The sequence below is a fragment of the Peromyscus californicus genome, unplaced genomic scaffold (assembly GCF_007827085.1).
Source record: "Peromyscus californicus insignis strain IS unplaced genomic scaffold, ASM782708v3 Scaffold_7__1_contigs__length_154581171, whole genome shotgun sequence".
Taxonomy (NCBI): domain Eukaryota; kingdom Metazoa; phylum Chordata; class Mammalia; order Rodentia; family Cricetidae; genus Peromyscus; species Peromyscus californicus.
Window position 1 is genome coordinate 103,374,299 of NW_026294595.1, and position 19,682 is coordinate 103,393,980.

At 49.5% G+C, this 19,682-nt stretch overlaps 1 protein-coding gene across 2 annotated transcripts in view; it reads left to right on the top strand.

Annotated features, from left to right (window-relative positions):
- Positions 1–3,260: 3,260 nt before the first annotated feature.
- Fbln7 (fibulin 7) overlaps positions 3,261–19,682 on the top strand; it is a 36,732-nt gene continuing 20,310 nt past the window's right edge. The window contains exons 1-2 of one of the 2 annotated variants that reach the window (XM_052723774.1): positions 3,261–3,538; positions 17,546–17,705. In XM_052723774.1, coding sequence (XP_052579734.1) covers positions 3,464–3,538; positions 17,546–17,705 — 235 coding nt within the window. In that variant the 5' untranslated portion in view covers positions 3,261–3,463. The remainder of the gene's footprint in view (positions 3,539–17,545; positions 17,706–19,682) is intronic. The other variant, XM_052723773.1, reaches the window with a different exon arrangement.

Genomic DNA, 19,682 nt, shown 5'->3' on the forward strand with positions numbered 1-19,682 from the left:
AAGTGCTCTAAACCACTGAGCATTGCTCTAGCCACTTTTGAGATAGCCTTGGCAAGTTCTGCTGGTGGGGCATCTGCTTTGGTTACTGCCTAAGGACACAGAGAGAAAGGCAGCCAGACCTCAGAAAACTGATTCTGATGAACCCTGAGCACTAAAGGGAGTCAGCCACAGGACAAAGGTCCCAAATAGAAGTTAGAAAATAGGGACAACAAAAAAGCAAAAGTTCCTGTTGACTTTTAGAAACATTAGAAAAGCAAAAACGTCGACAAACCCAAGGGGCATCTGTGTCACTTTAAGTAAAATTGCCGAAGTCCTGAGATTCCTCAAAGTAAAGAGAGGATTAGGGGGGCTGGAGAGATGGCTCAGAGGTTAAGAGCCCTGGCTACTCTTCCAGAGGTCCTGAGTTCAATTCCCAGCAACCACATGGTGGCTCACAAGCATCTGTAATGTGATCTGGCACCTTCTTCTGGCCTGCAGACAGAACACTGTGTATATATAATAAAGAAATAAATCTTTTAAAAAAAGTTTTCTTTTAAAAGAGAGAGAGAGAGAGAGAGAGAGAGAGAGAGAGAGAGAGAGAGAGAGAGAGGATTAGGTCAAGATGGAATGTCCTGGAAGCACTTTTCTGAGAGGGGACATTTAGAATTGAACCTGCATTCCCCAGGCTGGTCACCAACCATGCTGTCTTTTATTTGCCTTTTACTATAACAAGAGGCAACTGAAAGAGGAAGCATCTTCAGGCTCATGGGTTGAGTGTAGCATCGAGAAGGATGCAGTTCATCTGGCTTCTGCTTTCTCCACTCTTCCTCAGTCGGGGCCCCCAGCCCAGGGGATGGTGCCGCCCCCACATTCAGACTGGGTCTTCTCTCCTAATTTAACCTCTCTGGGAACACACTCTTTGACATGCCTAGAGGTGTGTCTCCTAGGTGATTTCAAACCTCATCAAGCTGACAAAGGAGATTAACCACCAGATACTTTGTTTCATTCTCTTCCTCTGTGAGATCTGGTCTGTTTGATGATTCTGAGAAGAGGGTAACAGGAGAGAAAAGAGGGCTTGCTTACATCTGTCCAGCCTCTAGTGTCCAGTATGCAACCAGAACCAGCTAAGAGTGCTTGGAGGTTGCCGTGTAAATACAGGGTAGGATAAAACTCAAATAGCCACTCCAAGCAGAATGAAACCTTTCATTCATAGGAGGTAAGCGCGGCCAGGAAACCAGTAGTTCTCTCATGGACAGCAGACACATTGGAGACGGACACAGAAACCCATCATCTCTATGTGCTACCCTGGTGTGGCTGCTGTCCTTTCCTCTCCACCTGGACAGTGACAAGCTGTGTTCTGACTAGGTCTCTCTGCAAGACTTTCAAAGCACAAGCATGTGGACTTTGCTCTGCTTCAGGGAGCCAGAGGAAACGGTTCAGTGGGATTTGTTGGGCAGCCAAAGCTTGGGTGGTCCCCAGGCCCCATGCCCAATGCCCCATGCTCCATGCTTTCCAGGGAACTGGCTATGGTTGCGTTTTGAACTCCCTTCTTGGTGTGGTAGTATTAGGAGATGTGGCCTTAGGATATTTCTGAATTAGATCACTATCATGTTGTTACAAAAGAGGCCTTATGTAGGGTGGGGATGACACATGCCTTTAATCCCAGCACTCAGGAGATAGGGGCAGGTGAAACTGAGTTCGAGGCCAGACTGGTCTACAGAACAAGTTCTAGGGCAGCCAGAGCTACCCAGAGAAACCCTGTCTTGAAACCCCCACATACACCTGCCCCCCCCCCAAAAAAAAGAGGCTTCAAAGAGCTCCCCTGCCTGTTCCCACAAGTGAGGATGAAGTAAGCCCTCATCACCACCAAATCTTCCAATAAATACCTGGGTCTTGACTTTCTAGCTCTGAGTCTCAAGGAACACGTTTGTATTGTTATACACTGCCTAGTCAGTGATACTTGGTTATAGCAGCCCTCACAGGCCGAGAGAGGACACCTGGCTTGCCTTTCTATTTCTATTGAAAACAGCTCCAGGTCAGGGACTGTGGGCTTCAGAACCATTCTGTGCAATCAGAGTGAGCTACACAAAACGTTCTTCCAGGGAGAGCTAAGTTACATTTTCCATGGGTAGAGGTCTGAAGCACCTGGCTCACCCACAGCCTGGGTGCAGAGACTTCAGTTTTGTGCCTGTCCATCCCATGGCTGTGACCTACCAGACCTTAGTGAGGTTCTGTTACTGGGCCTCTACCTGAAACTCTTGGGAAACAGACTGCACGCTAGAAGGCAGGCTGGAGATTCTTAGTCACTAGGCATGCGTGCTCCTAAAACCATGGGGAGCACTAGTTTTGAAAATTTTAAGCTTATTTTAAAGTAATTCTTTGTAGCCGGGTGGTGGTGGCACACGCCTTTAATCCCAGCACTCGGGAGGCAGAGGCAGGTGGATCTTTGTGAGTTCGAGGCCAGCCTGGTCTACAGAGCAAGATCCCGGAAAAGGCGCAAAGCTACACAGAGAAACCCTGTCTCAAAAAAAAAAAAAAAACCAAAAAACAAAAAAACCAAAAAACAAACCAAACAAACAAAAAAAAGGAAATTTGGTGTGCTTATTTCTTTCACATGAAGAACTAAATCTTGTCTGAATATCTGATATTAAAGAAAGAGATGCATTTTTGACATTTTTTTCCAAATTGATTGATAGTTTGATATTGTAATTGTCACACCAAGCACACCACCTCACATAAATATGTAGTACAAAGTGGCAGAAAATTTAGTTACGTACAGTAAAACCACTTCACTTCATAACAGAAATAGTCTCGGATCTGAGCCAAGTGTCTTAGGTCAGGTTCATTCGTGTGGTGCCCAGGGACAACTGACCAGCACCACTTGTGGAGACCAGGGACACCTTGGGTTCATTATATTTGATTCTGAATTAATTTTTGGTCTTGTGCTTTTACCAGTTGCCAAATTCAGCAACTCAACTTGCATATTTCGGCCCAAAGTTTAAGAAGACATGTTCTATCCTAGGCCAAGTTTATGAAACCCCTCTTCCCGCCACACTAGCCTTGTGCTCTGCTGTCCTGGAGGAAGGTGTAATCGTGTGGGCTTTGAGGTAGGACAGACCTAAGTTTGGCTCATCAACTAGCCACGTGTGGCTGGCGGAAGCCTGGGTCGCTCCCGGCGGGAAGTGGGGGCCGTGGGCAGTAGGGCAGTCCAGGGTGGGCACCGGCCACCCTTGGTGGCGCCCGGCCTCCTCCCGGAGTCGCGGCTTGGGCGCGCTCCCAGGCGCATTCCAGGCTCTGCAGCCCCTCCTCTCTCGGCCTCCGCCACGGGGCTGGCGCCTCCCCGCGTCGCCCGGACGGTCTCGTGCAGGCGGCTGCGGACGCTGGTGGCCGCCGGAGCTGCAAGAGACCCGCGCATCGCGGGGACTCAGGGTCGGCCAGGGAACAGCGACCTGCCTTCCCCAGCAGCCAGGCTGTGCTGGGCAAGATGGGGCCCGGCTCTCCGCGCGCGCTCGTCCTTCTCCTGCTGCTCCTCGCCCGCCCCGGAGCGCGGGCTTCCCAGGTCAGTGTCCCCGCTGCCCCTCCCGGGGTCCCGCTTCCCGAGGAGGTAACGCCGAGGCTGGGACATGCTACGTTCCACTCATGCGCTGCAGTTGAGGGCTTGAAGCGGAATCTCGGGCTGGGGTTCGTTTGTTGGAGAGAGGAGTGGGGTCCCCCATCTGTCATCGCGACCCGGGAGGATCTGGGCTGCTGCCGCCCAGCAGGGGAAGGCGGCTCCGCGTGGGAATCGCCGGCAGCGGAAAGTTGCCCTGGGACTTGTGAGTCATTGGTCTTTTGTGGGTCTCGGTGAGAACACCTGGCCGCCCAATTCTGTTAGAGAATGTTCTCGCCCTCCAAACTCAGCATTTACATTTCTAACTGAAATAGTCTTGCTGCCACCACACCTTAATCGTTCTCAGAACTTCTTAGTATTGCCCTGGAGGCTCCTCAGGTGGTCTTATTCTGAGCACCTGAGGCCTTAGAGTTGCAATTACATTTTCTTATTCATATGGGCAGCGCAGTTTTTCCTTTCTTTTCTTTCTTTTTTCTTTTTTGTCATTTATGTGTCCGAATCCAACTGGATTTAATTCCTTGATCAGATTCTTCTTCTTTCTTTCTCTCTTCCTTCCTTCCTTCCTTCCTTCCTTCCTTCCTTCCTTCCTTCCTTTCTTTCTTTTTTACATTAACCATTGGAAACTGATTTTTACAATTAAAAATGTAAATGAAAATTCATTTTAGGGACTTGGTATTGCCAGGTTGCTGGTTCCAGTAGCCAGAGCAGTCCTCTTTACCCCTGTGAAAGTCCTGGCGGAGAAGCAGGCCGCCAGCTTCCCCAACCATGCCAACAGCATCATAAACAGCTGTAGGATGTGGAGGGATGCTGGGTGCCTGCTGCATATCAAGATCCTTGCTGCTCTTCCGAGCCTTCTATAAGGCCACACAGTCCGGGGGAGTGCTAGGAATTCTGTCTGACCTCCTGATCCTTGTCCACACTGCATGTCTTGGAGCTAAATCGCTGGGCACAGGCAAGCTTGCCCCAGGGTTACTGAGAAGCCCCCTGGGGTGCAGCAAGAGTTTCCAGGCCTGAAGAATTTGGTTTAGATCAGACCTGCTCATGTTCATGCAGAAGAAGGTAATGAGTGGGCGTCACAGGAAGCAGCTGAACAGCCAAATGGCAGAGGCCCAGCCTGGGGCTACAGTGAACCCACCCACAAGAGCAATGGGATCGCCCCAGTTTTGCAGATTACAAAACCAAACTAAACCTTCATCCCATGCCCAATGCCAGAAGCACAGAAGATACATCTCTAATGGGCTTCTCCAGCCCAGGCTGCAAAGGGGCAGGACGTGAGAGGAGATGTTCCAGAGATCCACCATCTCCTGGTCTCAGCAGGCTTTGTAATCGGGTGGGCATCTGTCACAGATTACATGGGAAATAGTGGGATCAGGGCAACTGGTGAATCTGGTGCAGAGGCGGCACGGAGCTTGCCTCAGCGGGGACATGTTCCCGAGTTACTGAGATCTAATCCCTGCCCTGCCCAGGCCAGCTTTTCTCGTGCCCTTACTGCTCAGTATTGCCTTCTTTATCGGCAAAACACCTGCTGCAGGTGAAGTCAAAGGAAGCAAAAAGGATCAGCCATAGATGTCTGTTTCAAAGTTCTAGTGAAATTAAGATGGGCGGTGGTGGCACATGCCTTTAATCCCAGCACCCAGGAGGCAGAGGCAGGCAGATCTCGAGTTCGAGGCCAGCCTGGTCTACAGAGTAAGTTCAGGACAGCCAGGGCTGTTACCCAGACAAACCCTTTCTGGGGGGGTGGGGTGCGGGGAGGAGGTTCTAGTGAAATTGACTAAGTTGGAGCTACCTTGGCCTTCATGCTCCAGGCTGGGCAAACCCAAGGAATGAACCACAGGAAGTCTCCGTGTTACCTGGTTCCTTCTCATCTTTCAGATCTGTGCTCTGATAAGCACATCTTTGCAGAGGCTTCCTGGCCCCCTGCTCTACATAGATTCCTCCCTGCATCTGGGTTTTTTTTTTTTTTTTCCTACCTTGGTCTCCTGAAGGGCAAATCAACACTGGCCAGTGCCAGGCAGTCTCTGGGTAGATCTTGGCTGTGCATAACATGACCCAAGGGACTTCTAGAAGCCCTGATAGCAGCCTTACCTCCAAAGGCAGCTTCAAAGTTTGGGTGGTCCAGGTTGTATCTCAGGTAGGGCTGTTTTTAAAGACATCCCTCGTGATTCTTACAGTGAAGATGCCTGAGACCCAGAGCAAGCCCAGCTCTCAGAGTCACAGTGTGGAGTCAGTTACAGCTCAGAAGAGGTTGAGGTCAGGTTGAGAATTCACAGTGGACTCAGTATGGGACTTAGAAACTAAAGTGACATGGTGTACTTGGAGTCTACCTGACAGTATAAACCCCGAGGCTCTCAGATCCAGCGATGAGACCTGCCGGCAAGCAGAAAGAACGGAACTTACCCACAGGATCACCTCTTTAATGGAGGAGATTGGCTAAGATGGGCAAGGGATGTCACCAGCAGAAGCCAGAGGGCCACCAAGTGGAGACAGTGTGAGCTCCTATGGAGAAGCCCTGTCCAGGGTTCCTCTTTGTCTGCAAATGTTCTCATTTTGCTGTCTTTTGTGACATCTAAGAGTGACATTATAGGTGTGTATCTGTGTGAGTGTGTAAGTGCATGAATATGTCTGTGAATTCACAATTGCCTTGTGTGTGATAAAGATGAATGAGTGTTTGCATATGTCAGAGCATGTGAGGAAGCGTGTGTTATTCTGTGTGTATATGAATGCACGGTTGTGTGTATGTATGGTGGTGGGTATATGTGTGTGCATGAGTGGAGATATGTGTGTATGAATGTGTGTACATACGTCAAAGTACATAACTGTGTGTCACCATGTGTGTATGTGGTGAAAGCATGGCTGTATGAAATGGTGGTGTTCTGGTTTGCCATCTATGGCTGTGATAAAACACTGGTCCAAACCAGTTTGGTGTCATTGTATTGGCAAATACTGTCCAGTTTAGGGATGAACACATTTCATGGGTTCACCTATAGAACAACATCCGTGGTGTCATTTCTAGATTTTGGCTATCATGAACAGAGCATCATGGGTCAGGGGAGGGAGCCGGCTCGGCAAGTAAAAGCAGTTGCCATTTTAGGCTGAATGATCAGTCCGGCATGGTGGCACCCTCCTTTAATCCCAGCACTCGGGAGGATCCCTGTGAGTTCGAGGCGAACCTGATTTACAAAGCACATTTCAGGATAACCAGGGCTGTTACACAGAGAAACCCTGTCTCAAAAAACAAAACAAGACCAACCAAACAAAAAAAGGTTGGGTGATCTCCACACACACTTACACATACGCACACACACACACAAAAGCTTCACACAGAATTTTGCATAATATAAATTTTCTTTTCTCTAGTGCTGCTTTGTAAGTGTGACGATAGAAATTCAGGTCCCTGAGCCCATAAACACTGGGCGGGTGTGGTGGCTGGCTCCCTGATGGCCTCAGCACATGGGAGGGAGAGGTGGGAATCTTCAGGGTAAGCGGATAGCCAAAGGAGCCAAAGTGGCATGCTCCAGGTTCATCAAGAGACCCTGTCTCAATATATAGGATGGAGAGCGACTAAGGAAGACACCCAAGGTCAACCTTGTACCTTGCACACACACAACCGCGTGCACGCACACACACACACACACACACACACACACACACACACACACACACACACACTGATTCAAATGGTGTATTTCTAGTAGATAGCAAAGCAATGGGCTTTTTGTGTTGACTTTGTATCTTGTTTATTGTAAAGATGAAGACAATGATGATGATGATGATGATGTTGCTTGACACCTGCATTTAGAACTTCCTGTGCTGGTTCACAGGGGAGAGGACATCTTAGTCTGGCGCCAGAAAACACTGTGCTTCCCAGCACCAGGTGTGGTGCTAGCTCTAGGTGTGTGGTTGCCATGGGTGTGGACAGAGAGTCCTCCTCATTCTGCCTCAGTGTCACAGAGTACTGACCAGCAACAGATGTTGAGTTTGAAACACATTTTTTTTTCCTGCCTCAGTTCATGTAATCCTGTAGTTTTTCAGTCCCTTGAAGAAACTGGGTAGAATTGGTGTCAGTGTTTGTTTGTTTGTTTGTTTGTTTGTCTGTCTGTCTGTCTGTCTGTTTCAAACAAGGTTCCTCTATGTAGCCCTGGCTGTCCTGGAGCTTGCTCTGTAAACCAGGCTGGCCCCGAACTCAGAGATCTCATGTCTCTGCCTCCTCAGTGCTGGGGTTAAAGGCGTGTGCTACTACACCCAGCCTTGGTGTCAGCTTTTGAAATGTGTGGTAGCACTTGCTGATGAGCCCCTGGAGGCCTGGAGATTCTTTTTATGGAAGATCATACCTACAAATTCATTTCCTGCCACAGAGCAGAACCATTCCCGTTGGGAAGTGTGTTTCTCTCGAGAAATTAGTAACTGGGCATGGTGGTACACACCTGTCATCCTAGCAGTTTGAGGCCAGCCTGGGTTACACAGCAAGACTCTTCATTAAAAGGTAAAAGAAATGAATTCCTAACTCCGCTCCCTTGAATCAGCTCCTTGAAATATAGGCCACTCTGTATGTCTAAAACAGGTAGGCACCTGTTTGTCACCGTATGTCACCACAGGTGGGCACTTGGTTCCATGGTCACCACAGGGCCAGGTGGTCTGTTGTGGTTAACTTCCTGTCTTGTCTAACTTTCTGACTTTCCTGGCATGTTTCCCCTCAGCTGAGTCTGTCTGTCATGGACGTTGCCATGACTACTTCCTATTGCTCTTTCCTATTAGCCATTCAGCCAGGCTGTCTCTTTGGAGGCCTGTGCATTCCGGCCCTCTACTTGGGTTTGCAGGGCTTGTGGTCCTTCCTGCTGACCTGGGGACTTGAGGACAGGGCCTCTCTGCTCTCATGAACTTTTTGAGGCTCTGATCATCCTCCTCCTTGGATTGCTCCCTTACATTTTGAGCCTGTTCTTATGAAAATTATTCCTAGCCCATGACTGCTGGGCCGGTCAGACTGTTCGGCTCTGCAGGCATCACTCGTTCTTGAGAGTGGGTTTGGAGGCTAGCAGAGGAGCACAGCTACACCGATAGATACCCTCGAGTGAAGACTGGTCCTCCTCTGTTGAGGAAGGCTGTGCTTGATTAGTGATGTCTGCTGTGGTCACAGCACTAGGAGATTGTCAGCCCTTTAGTACAGGGTTTTAGACTAAATCTATAGAAATTAATTGAAAACAACATGGTCGTATGGGCCATCCAGATCCAAACCGGGTGTGCCATGAAACAAATATTTGGTGCCTTTGACAGTTCCTACAGTAGAAGCAAAACAAACAAGGACCCTGAGTTTGAATAGGGCACTTAGACTAGTATGGGCAGAGCAGGGTGGCAATCTGAGCTGGGCTCAGGTGGGTTGCCCTGATATTTGGGTCCGACTCCACTCCTCTGGATATGGCTTGCTCGTTCTCTAGGATCAGCTGTCAAGTCAGCTAGTGGGGTGGTCTGTGGATCTTCTCTAGGATATCATGGCTCTGTTCCATGAGGCTAGCTGGAACTTCTCTCACGGAGGTGGAGGACCAAGACTGAATAGAAGGATACAAGGCTTCTGGAGAACCAGCCTTGGATGTGAGCTGGTGCATGACTTTCTCTGCCTTTCGTTGGCCAAAGCCAGCCTAGGGGTGTGTGTGTGTGTGTGTGTGTGTGTGTGTGTGTGTGTGTGTGTGTGTATGTGTGTGTGTGCATGTGTGTGTATGTGTGTGTGTGCACATGTATGTTTGTGTTTCTTCTATGATAGTCAACTGCATGGACCACCCTGTGGGCACATATGTGCAAAACAGATTCCCCTCTTTTTGAGGAACTTCAGAGTCCCTTTGTAAATGAAGTGGGTGGGCTGTGGTCATTCTTGCAGATGATCCAGCACTGGGACCCAGAGTTTACTTTCCACAGCACCCGTGCATCTGGAGGGTGGGCTGAGGCTGGGGTGAGCCACACCTCCCATTTTCTCTAGCAGCCCTGTGTGCGCATTCTGAAACATGGCCTGTGGCCCATCAAGGGCAGTCAGTCTTGACTGCTGGGAAGAAGGAGCCATCTTTGCTCCCAGGGCTGGAAATGGAAGTAAGTGTTGAACTGAGCCCTGGGAGGCTTGGAGGAGATGTAGGCAGCCATCTGCATGGCTTCTAAGGAGGCCCTTAAGGAACTGATGTCCTCCATACTGGCCTACTTGACACAAACTTTAATTCTGAGGAAGACCAAGCCAAGACATTATGTTGTCACTTCCCTTGATACCTGGGCTCTGTCTCTGCCCTGATAGGCTTGCTTGGACCTGCCTGTTGGCCATTTGCCCCACGGAGGATGTCATTGCTCAGGCATAACTGTTCACAGAGACCTGATCATTCTGATCACCACCCAACACACACGTTTTTTAAATTTTGAGATGGGGTTTTTGTGGCCCATGCTGGTCTTGAACTTGTAACCTTCCTGCCTCAGACTTCTACATGCTGGGATTATGATCTCTAAGTGAAAAGGGGCAGCTTATGCAGGGCTCTGGGGACAAAGGCAGAGTGGGTAAAACTTTTATATCCTTTCACATTTTCTTCCAGAAACTTCCATGCTCTCAGTAAGCTCCTAGGACTTGTAAGAACAGGACATCTAAATAAATAAATAAAATATAGGATCTTCTTATGTAACCCCTGGCAGGCCTGGACCTCATTTATGTAGACCAGCCAAGCTTCTAACTAGAAGCAATCCTCCTGCCTCTGCCTCTTGCTGAGATTATAGGCATGCACAACTGCACATATTTTTTATTAAGGAAAAATAGCACCCATAATTTGACGTCACTCAAAGCCACCAGTTTAAGAAAGTGAGATGCACGTGCCTGGGGAAATCACCATTTGTAGGAATATGTGCATCCAGAGGAAGCTACTGGGCATGAGACTTGAAGAGCCAGACTTGGGCTAGGGGTGAGCAAGATAGGCAGGCAGATAGGCAGGCAAGTAGACAGATAGGCAGGCAGGCAGGCAAGCAGATAGGCAGGGCAGGTAAGCAGACAAACAGGCAGATAGGCAGGCAGATAGATAGGCAGGCAGGCAAGAAGGAAGGAAGGAAGGAAGGAAGGAAGAAAGGAAGGAAGGAAGGAAGGAAGGAAGGAAGGGAGGGAGGGAGGGAGGGAGGGAGGGAAGAGAGGGAGGAAGGGAGGGAAGAAGGGAGGGAGGAAGGAAGAAAAAGAAAAAAGATTGGTTGTAGACAAGTACAGTCATTTACAATGTAGTGTAAAAACACATTAACATGCTGGTGTCATGTGACCATGCCAGTATCACCCTAGAGCATCTGTCCCTGACTTAATGAAAAGAATGCATGTCACTACCCACAGCCTGGGAGCTTAGCTTGCCACCAGGACAGGCAGTGTCCCAAAAGGCAGCAGGGCCCAGGTGATACCGACTTCCTATGGTTGGCCCATGTCCTGTCCTGCACAGCCTTTTCCTGGCTGGGTACTGGGGCAGGTTTCTGCCCCCGACACTTAGCTTCCTCCTCTGAATAGTGATGACAATCGATGTTCCTGTCTCATGGGGCATGGTGAAGAGGAAATGCATAGAAGAGAAGACATATGTCGCGTGTTTGGCACATGTCAGGAGAGAAGAATGAGCTCGCTCAGCTCCTGCTGTCACACAGCTTGCTGAGCCGTGAGAAAGAGGAGGAGCCAATGTTACTGTTTCCATGACTGAGAAAACAAAAAGGACAGTTTGGGTATGAATATAAAATCACCAACAGTCCACAGGGTACAAATTAAAACGGCAGGCTGTGTGTGTGTGTGTGTGTGTGTGTGTGTGTGTGTGTGTGTGTGTGTGTGTGTGGCACAGTGGTAGACACCTGCCTCCTGTGTGTGGATTCCATCCCTGGCACCACAAACACAGGGAACCTCAAAATGCCCTGGGCTCTGGCCCTCAAAGGGAGACTTCCAGCTGGAAGCCTTTGATGATTAATTTTGTGTTAGCTTAGCTAAGCCATGGCTTCCCTATATGTCGCTGGGAAAGTGTTATTTAGATGTGATTAACATTTACATCAGTGGCCTTAATAAAAGAGATTACTCTCCTTAATGTTGAGTTTTCATCTTATGCAAATGAGGAGGCAGTTCTTCCAGGCTGCCTTTGAAGGTGCAAGAGCGCCATAGACTCTGGCCCACAATTACGGGAGCAGATGAGCTCACCTCATCTCCCACATCTCTCTCTCTTCCTCTTTCTCTCCCTCATGAGTGTGTGTAGGAATGCAGATCTCACACACACACACACACACACACACACACACCAAGGGCTGGGAGAGTTGGCTTGGTGGTTAAGAACACTTTCTGCTCTTGCAGAGGACCTGGGTTCAGTGCCCAGCACCCACATGGTGGCTTATAACCATCTGTAACTCCAGTTCCAGGGAATCCACCTCCCTCTTCTGGTCTCTGTAGGCACTGCATGTTTTTTGTGTACAACATACATACCAGCAAAACATCTATACATATCAAATTTAAAAATAAATCAATCTTAACAATAAGAATATGATATATATCAAATATGTATGTTATACCTTAGATATTAAACATATCCTAGCGTATTAACTATGTGGCCATGTTCATTTCCTATTGTCTCTGCTTCTCTGGAGAACCCTAATGCAAGGGCTGTGAACAGCTCCTAACGTGAAATCTCTCTCTCTCTCTCTCTCTCTCTCTCTCTCTCTCTCTCTCTCTCTCTCTCGTGTGTGTGTGTGTGTGTGTGTGTGTGTGTGTGTGTCTGTGTGTGTGTCTGTGTGCGCGCGTGCGCATGTACATGCTCAGTGGAGGAGTTACAGCCTTTGACTTGGTCTAAAAGAAAAGCTCTGGAGAAAAGCAATACAGGAATTTGACCATGACTCAGTGGTGAGGGCCTCGAGCCTTGGCTTAGCAGGCCCGAGTTGGCAAGTGCGCTCTGTCCTCTCTGAGACCTAAAGGCACCAAAACATCTGTGTTTCCATTAAGAATATGCTGACGAGACACATAGCTGTGGCTTAGGAGAAAGGAGCATGAGAGGCAACCCCTCCCAGTCTGAGGGGTCATCTGTGGCCACCCGAGAGCCCAAGACTCCATCAGCAAGGTAACTCTGGAAATCGTTACCACGCTAATACACATTGGCATTGTGAAGAAGACCTCTCAGCTGGCTACAGAAAAGCCTCAAGGACCATCCAGAGCTCTCACCCCATACACCCTGCCTGTGGGAGTCTTGACAGTAGACTCTGGGTCTTGACTTTATCTATAAATTGAGCCCGATAACAAGGAGGCTGGTGGGATGAGAGGGAGGGGAAGGGCTAGGCCTACTAAATTCTGGGATGGGGACAGGTAATCTTGGGGTCGTACACAATCCTTAGCTGTGGCTGCTTCAGTCAACTGGTGGGATCTGGGTATAAAATGTCTGCAGACTCATTTCTCCTGGTTGCTTCTCAAAGAAAGAGGAACATGGTGAGTTCTGAGGGGCTTTGAGCAAATACTGTGGGAGAGACAAGTATGAAAGGGTGAACAAGGACTTCCCTGAGGAGGAGAGGGGAGATGAAATATTTGTGTGTGTGTGTGTGTGTGTGTGTGTGTGTGTGTGCGTGTACACTTGCTCGTGAAAGCCAGAGGAGGACATCAGGCACCCTGCTCCATCACTCTATACTGTACTCCCTTGAGACAGACTTTCCCGGTGAACCTAGAGCAGGGTCAACTCCGGTGACCCTCCTGTCGTCCACTCCCACAGCCCTAGGGTTACAAATGCATTTACCCATGCCCAGCCTTTTACCTGAGTGCTAGGCAAGCATTCTTACCCATGGAGCCATCTCTCTAGCCCCAGACAGAGTATTCTCATCACTCTCTAGACCCTCTTGGCGCCTCTGCCTAGTTCTCAGCACTGACATCATATTATAGAATCATCTATGCCTGAGAAGAGCTGATGGTATGACCCCGCTCCTCAATGAAGGCTTCATATCTGTCCACCCTGAGTCTGGGTTTGAGTTAGGTGAAGTGCTGTCCCTTTCAAGAGTAGCATAACAACAATGAGAAACCCTAAACCAGGCATGGTGGCCCACGCCTTTAATCCCGGCCATCAGAAGGCAGAGGTAGGCAGATCTCTGTGAGCTCAAGGCCAGCCTGGTCTACAGACCAAGTTCCATGACAGCCAGGGAAACACAGAGAAACCTTGTCTCAAATAAAAAAAGATAAAGTCTGGTCTTCTTATGGAAGAATTTCCCTGCCCATCTTGGTTTCACCTTAAATGTTATTAAAAAGTAATAGAGACACTTTTCTCACGGGTTCTTGTCAGTGGCATAAGCTGGGTCTGGAGCCTGTGGTTTTTGCTGTTTTGGTTTTCACTTTTGTTTTGGTGATCATCAAACTAACGACCTTGAACCTGCTCGGTAAGAGCTGTGCCACTGTCCCGTCCTTCCAGCCTGACAGCTAGGGACAGATGCTCACATCAACCAAGGGAATCTCTTCAAGAAAAAGATGAAAAACAAACCTCCAGAACCAAGTCCGAGTATTTGGTCCGTCGAGGGAAGTAACACTGAGTAGGAAGTTAACGTTGGTGTCTCTTTGTTTGGATCAGTTTTGTGTTTTGAATTGATTTTCAAGGTGGATGCTTTCCCTGAACAAGTGAAGATGATAGATACTGTCTCAGTTTGAAAATGGGGACCGTTTGGACCCTTTATCTTCTTCCTCCATGACCCACTTGTCCCCCAAACTCATGCCTCTTGAGCACTTGCCCTGGCTGAACAGGGGTTCCAGCCCCATCACCCCATTCACAGGCGGACTTGGTTCTGGATTGGGGAAGCAAATTCTGAGCCTGGCTCCCACCAGCTCCATGTTTAACATTTTGGAATTAGAGACCTGCCTGGTTAGTGGCAGCTGCGGTAAGGACCCTCGGACTCCCTGTGGAAAGTACTCATTCCCTCAGCCCCTGCCTCTCATCGGCAGCACAGCTGGCCGAGAGCACCTGAGATCTTCCTTACACTACCTGACACAGGTCAGACAGGGGTGTGTGTGTCAGAGAGAGCCTTCCGCCTTCCTTGTTGAGTCACCACAGACCTTCCAGCTGGCTCCCTCTTCGCCTGTGTAGTCAGCACTGCTAGGTCACGCCCCAGGGACAGTTGGAGGGGTGAAGCATCTGGTGGTAGTTGTCCTTAGGGGCAGCTCTGAGGCTAGAGAAACCTGGCTGCCCAGTGGCCACATGGTAACAGGCCCTTTCCCCCTTGTCACTACTTCCTGGGGCCCCAGGGCTTCACTCCAGCTTCCCATGCGTTCGCCTTTCCCAGCAAAGCGTCTGGCATTGAGAACTCTTCCCTTCAACACCGAGCCCTTGCACATCCCTGGACCCAGCAAGATCCCTCCCACACATCATGACCTGACATCTGGGTGAGGAGAGGTACCTCCCCACACTACTACTTCCTGTCCCAGTGTTAAATCTCCAACTTGCACAAGAGTTAAACATTCACTCCAGGGGTGTTAATTCCTAGTGTAAATTCCAGAAAAAGATCCCACCACACAGTGTTATGTGAGAACAAGTAAGTCTGCTCCTTGGGGAAGGTTGGAAGTCCCAGGTGTCCAGACTCTACCACTCACAGATTACAGGATTTGAGTCAAATCACTTGACTTTCAGCTTCTGTGTGACATGGGAACTATCATAATCCTAATAATAATCACAAGTAGAGGCTGCCTTCTCCACACGTGGATGCCAGCCAGCTGCCAAGCAGCCTCTGAGCAAGAGAAGCGTGTCTTTATCGGCAGAAACACATCCCAAATGGAATTGACACAAGCCACAAAGACATCCGTTTTCTTTTTTAGCACAGGAAGATTAGGTGTGGGAGCTCAGGTCTGGGGGAGTTGGCCACGCAGTGCCAGGCAGGTAAGAACTGGTCATCGCCCAGATGCCTGGGACTGGAGTGGAAAGGATGGCCAACAGTGGGGGAGTAGAAAAACAAACTTCTCTTCCCGGTAGTTGCTTTTGGGGCTATGCTTCATCAGGCCCCGGTTATGGTGGAGGCCAAGGAGCCCCTGTGGATTAACGAGTTCCAGGGGCAACTGGGAACTCGATTTTGTCAAAAGCGTCCATTGACTCTAGCCCATGAGTCATGCGTTTGGTGAAAAGAAGGTGCGGCGGCGGTGGCGGCGGCCTGGCAGTCTCTCCGGGAGAGTGGCCCGTTGTGACCACAGCGGCTCCACCGAGAGGTTGGACACTGCCCAGGCTCTGGAGGCCACATACCTCAGCTGCCCAGCTGCCTCCCCGACTTGTACGCATTTCTTTTCATTATAAAACTTTTACACGGGGCTGGGGACATGGTAAAGTGCCCACACAAACAAGAGAGCTTGAGTTCAGATCCCCAGCAGCCCTGTGAAAGCTGGGGAGGCAGAGGCGGGAGCATCCCTGGAGTCTGCTGGACAGCTGGTCTACTGGAACCAGTAAGCTCTATGGTCAGTGAGAAAGCAATTGAGGAAAACATAAACATCAACCTCTGGCCTCTACATATGTCCACTTGCACACACATGGCCACACACATGAACATATATACACACTACAATACACACAACTGATACTTGGGAAAGAGCCCCAAATAAACAATGATCCATGTCCCTAAATTTGCATCATCACAGTGTTGATGTATTGCCTTTCCTCCTGTGCAAGTAATCCAAGCCAGGTCAGGCAGATTACGCTTCCTGACATACAGTTCCCAAATGAATGAGAATGACCTTGGGCCAGAATCGATTACCCAAGGCTAAGGGCCTTTCTCCTTCCTGGATACTCCCTTTCTTGCCCCCACCCACGGCTCTTTTTAAGATTTCTTCTATTTCAACTATGCGTGTATGTGTGTGAGGGGTGGGGTAGGGGATCGGCAGTGTGTGAATGTGTACGTGCAGAAGGCCTCAGAATCCGGAAGACCCCTGGAGCGTCAGATCCCCTGGAGCTTTCAACCGGTCTCAGCTGCTCCTGTGTGTGTTGGAAACTGAACTTGGGTTCTCTGCAAGAGCAGGAAGCTCTCCTCACCACTGAGCCGTCTCTCTGGCCCCTGATGTCCTCACTCTTGACAGTAATGGAGACTGCAAGGAAACCTTGCCATTTTTATCATCCAGTGTGATGTTGAAGTTGCTTTAAGTCAGATAGTCTTTGCCAATGTTAAGTACAATCCCATTTCCCTCAACAACAACAACAACAACAAAAAACTATTAAAAATCACCAAAACTGGACATTGACTGTATCGAACACCTCTTTCTTCTGTTTTCCCCCTTATTTTACTTGTTATGTTTTTAGAAGCCGAGGCACCACCAGGGAGGGCTCCCTGACTGTCTGTGTGCTCCACTGTTGTCTTGTTTTTCAAAGTGTCTAATGGAGAAAGAAAGGAAATGTCACCCAGCCTGGAACTGAGTCTTCACTCAGAGTGAGGAGGAATTCGTGTGTCTTTTGGAGTGACAGACCAGTGACTATAGGAACTTGGGGTTCACTGGTTGCTTCAGGCCCTGGTCATTCAGTCACCAGCTTTGCCCTTGTTTTGTGGTGCCAAGGGGTGAAGTGGGGCTATGGCACGTGTCTTGGGCTGTCACCAAGCAATTTAACCCTGCAGACGCCGTTGTTCAGGTAGAGCGGTGGTTCTCAACCTTCTCAGTGCTGCGACCCTTTAATCCAGTTCCTCGTGCTGTGGTGGCTGCGACCATAAAATTATTTTCCTTGCGATTTCATAACAGCAGTTTTGCTACTGTGATGAATCCTACATATCTGATTTGCCGATGGTCTTAGGCAACCCCTGTGACAGGGTTGTTCCACCCCCAAAGGGGTCGAAACTCATAGGTTGAGAACAGATGAGGTAGGGTACCTGGCAGGGAGGGGTGCCTGGGAGAGGCTGCTCGACCAAGGTGATTTATGAGGCGCCAGGGAGTTTGAAGCCCGTGGTTCGGATTTCTGAAACCCAGAAGCACGATGGTAGGATGAAGCCCGCTACAACAGTCTCTTCTCTCCCCAGAGCTGTCTCAATAAACAGCAGCTCCTGACAACCATCCGCCAGTTGCAGCAGCTGCTGAAGGGCCAGGAGACCCGCTTCGCTGAAGGCATCAGAAACATGAAGAGTCGGCTGGCTGCGCTGCAAAACACTGTGAGCAAAGTCGCCCCAGATGCGCCTCCAGGTGGGTCCCACATCGTCAGGCGAGGGCCAAGAGCTGCACTCAGGAACCTTCTGGGCAACTCTCTCCATCCAGTTGGCCCCTTGTGTGTGTGTACCTGTGTGTGTGTGCACACACACACACACACACAGGTACACACACACACACATACACACATGTGAGCATTAAGGTTACTCCTCTCCCTCATATTTGACAGTCACCTATTTCCAGGTTTGTTTGTTTGTTTGTTTATGATTTATTTATGTGTGCCTGTGTGTAAGCACATGTGTGTGCATATGCCCGAGGAGGCCAGAAGAGGGCATTGGCTCCCCGGTCCTTTGCAAGAGCAGCAAGCCCTCTTAACCTCTGAACCATCTCCTCAGCCCCCTTGTTTTGTTCTTATCTTATGTAGCTCAAGTTGGCCTCAAACTTGCTGTGTAACCAAGGACAATCTTGAACTCCTGATCCGTCGGCCTCTGCCTCCCGAGTGCTGGGATTATGATTTGCATCTCCAGGCCTTTTTTTTTTTTTTTTTAAATGACAGAGTCTGCCCTGGAACCCAAAATCCTCTCACCTCTGCCTCCCAAAAGCTATGGTTTAATCACCACACCCGGCCCATTTCCTCTTATACCTTTTATTCTAGGCTTAATAGCTACATAGGTAGCAACCTATGATCCCACAGAATGGTCAAAATCATCACTTTGTAAATCTAGGTGCCTTTCACTTCTCCCTGCCCTCCCCAGAGAGCACAGTGGACTCTGATTTTGCTTTTGTTCCTGTTTTTATTTTTAGTGTAACAGTCTATTTTCCAAACTGGTTTTTAAGTTCACAGCCTGGAAGGCCCAGATACTTCTCACACATGCCCTCCTCCCAGGCTCACCTTCCGCCCCGACCTGCCCAGAAGGCTGCACTCACAGTATTTGCTATTTTCCATGAACCAGCATGGCTCTGGCTTTTCTTTTTTTCTTTTCTTTTCTTTTTTAGTCTTTTGAGACAGGGTTTCTCCGTGTAGCTTTGGAGCCTGTCCTGGAACTTGCTCCGTAGACCAGGCTGGCCTCGAACTCACAGAGATCCACCTGCCTCTGCCTCTCAAGTGCTGGGATTAAAGGTGTGTGCCACCACTGCCCAGCCGGCTCTGGCTTTTCATACCTGAAAGTACATTCTCCAGGGACTCACCCAGTTGGGGTGAGAAGAAGGGCTTCTGGGGTAAGTCCCACTTGTCTGGGTTACAGTGGGATACCCCAGTTTCCCTCCACTAATGGGAGAGCTCTAACACTGGGTCATGTTTTCCTGGTGACATCTTTTATACTTTCTAGGCCTAGAGGTGAGCACTGGGTTTCTCCTGGTCTAGGGGCCCAGGGGACAGGAGATGGAGCCTGTGGGATCCCTGACATCATTGGTACTCTGTGACTGTTGTCTTTGGGTCTTCTTAGTTGTGTGAGGTAACATTTCCTGGGGAAGGCTTTCTTCAGAGGTTCAATCAAGCATGTTTCTCTCAAGGCTCACTTGTAGAACATACTCTGTGTGCCGTGCACTTGGCTGGGGGCAGCAGAAAGGACGCAGGCCAGACCTGCACTCAGGCAGAGAACACGGAGAGTAAGCGTGAAGACACACTGCAGTCCTCACAAACGCTGAGAAGAAAGCAAAGTGGCCTGGGGACAGAGATGCTTGGTAGCCAGGGATCCCTCTGGAGAGTAGTGACATTTGAGTAGAGACCCGGAGAGCAGGAAGGAGGGGCTGGCCTGGTGGTAGGCTGAGGCTGTTCGGGAGACTTAGGACATCCAGGAGGCTGGCGACAAGAGGAAGCAGAGGCAGTTAAGTGTTGGCCTCATCAATCTGGTGCTGGGCACTGCACTCTACGACCCTGTGCATACGACCTTAGGGTCTCTGAGTGACCCTCAGGGTCCCTGCGTATCGGTTTCCCCAGCTTTCACTAGGCCAACTGTGTGTTCCCCTCCTCGTCTTCAAGAACACAGGGAGGGTTTTGTGAGATGTGGCGTT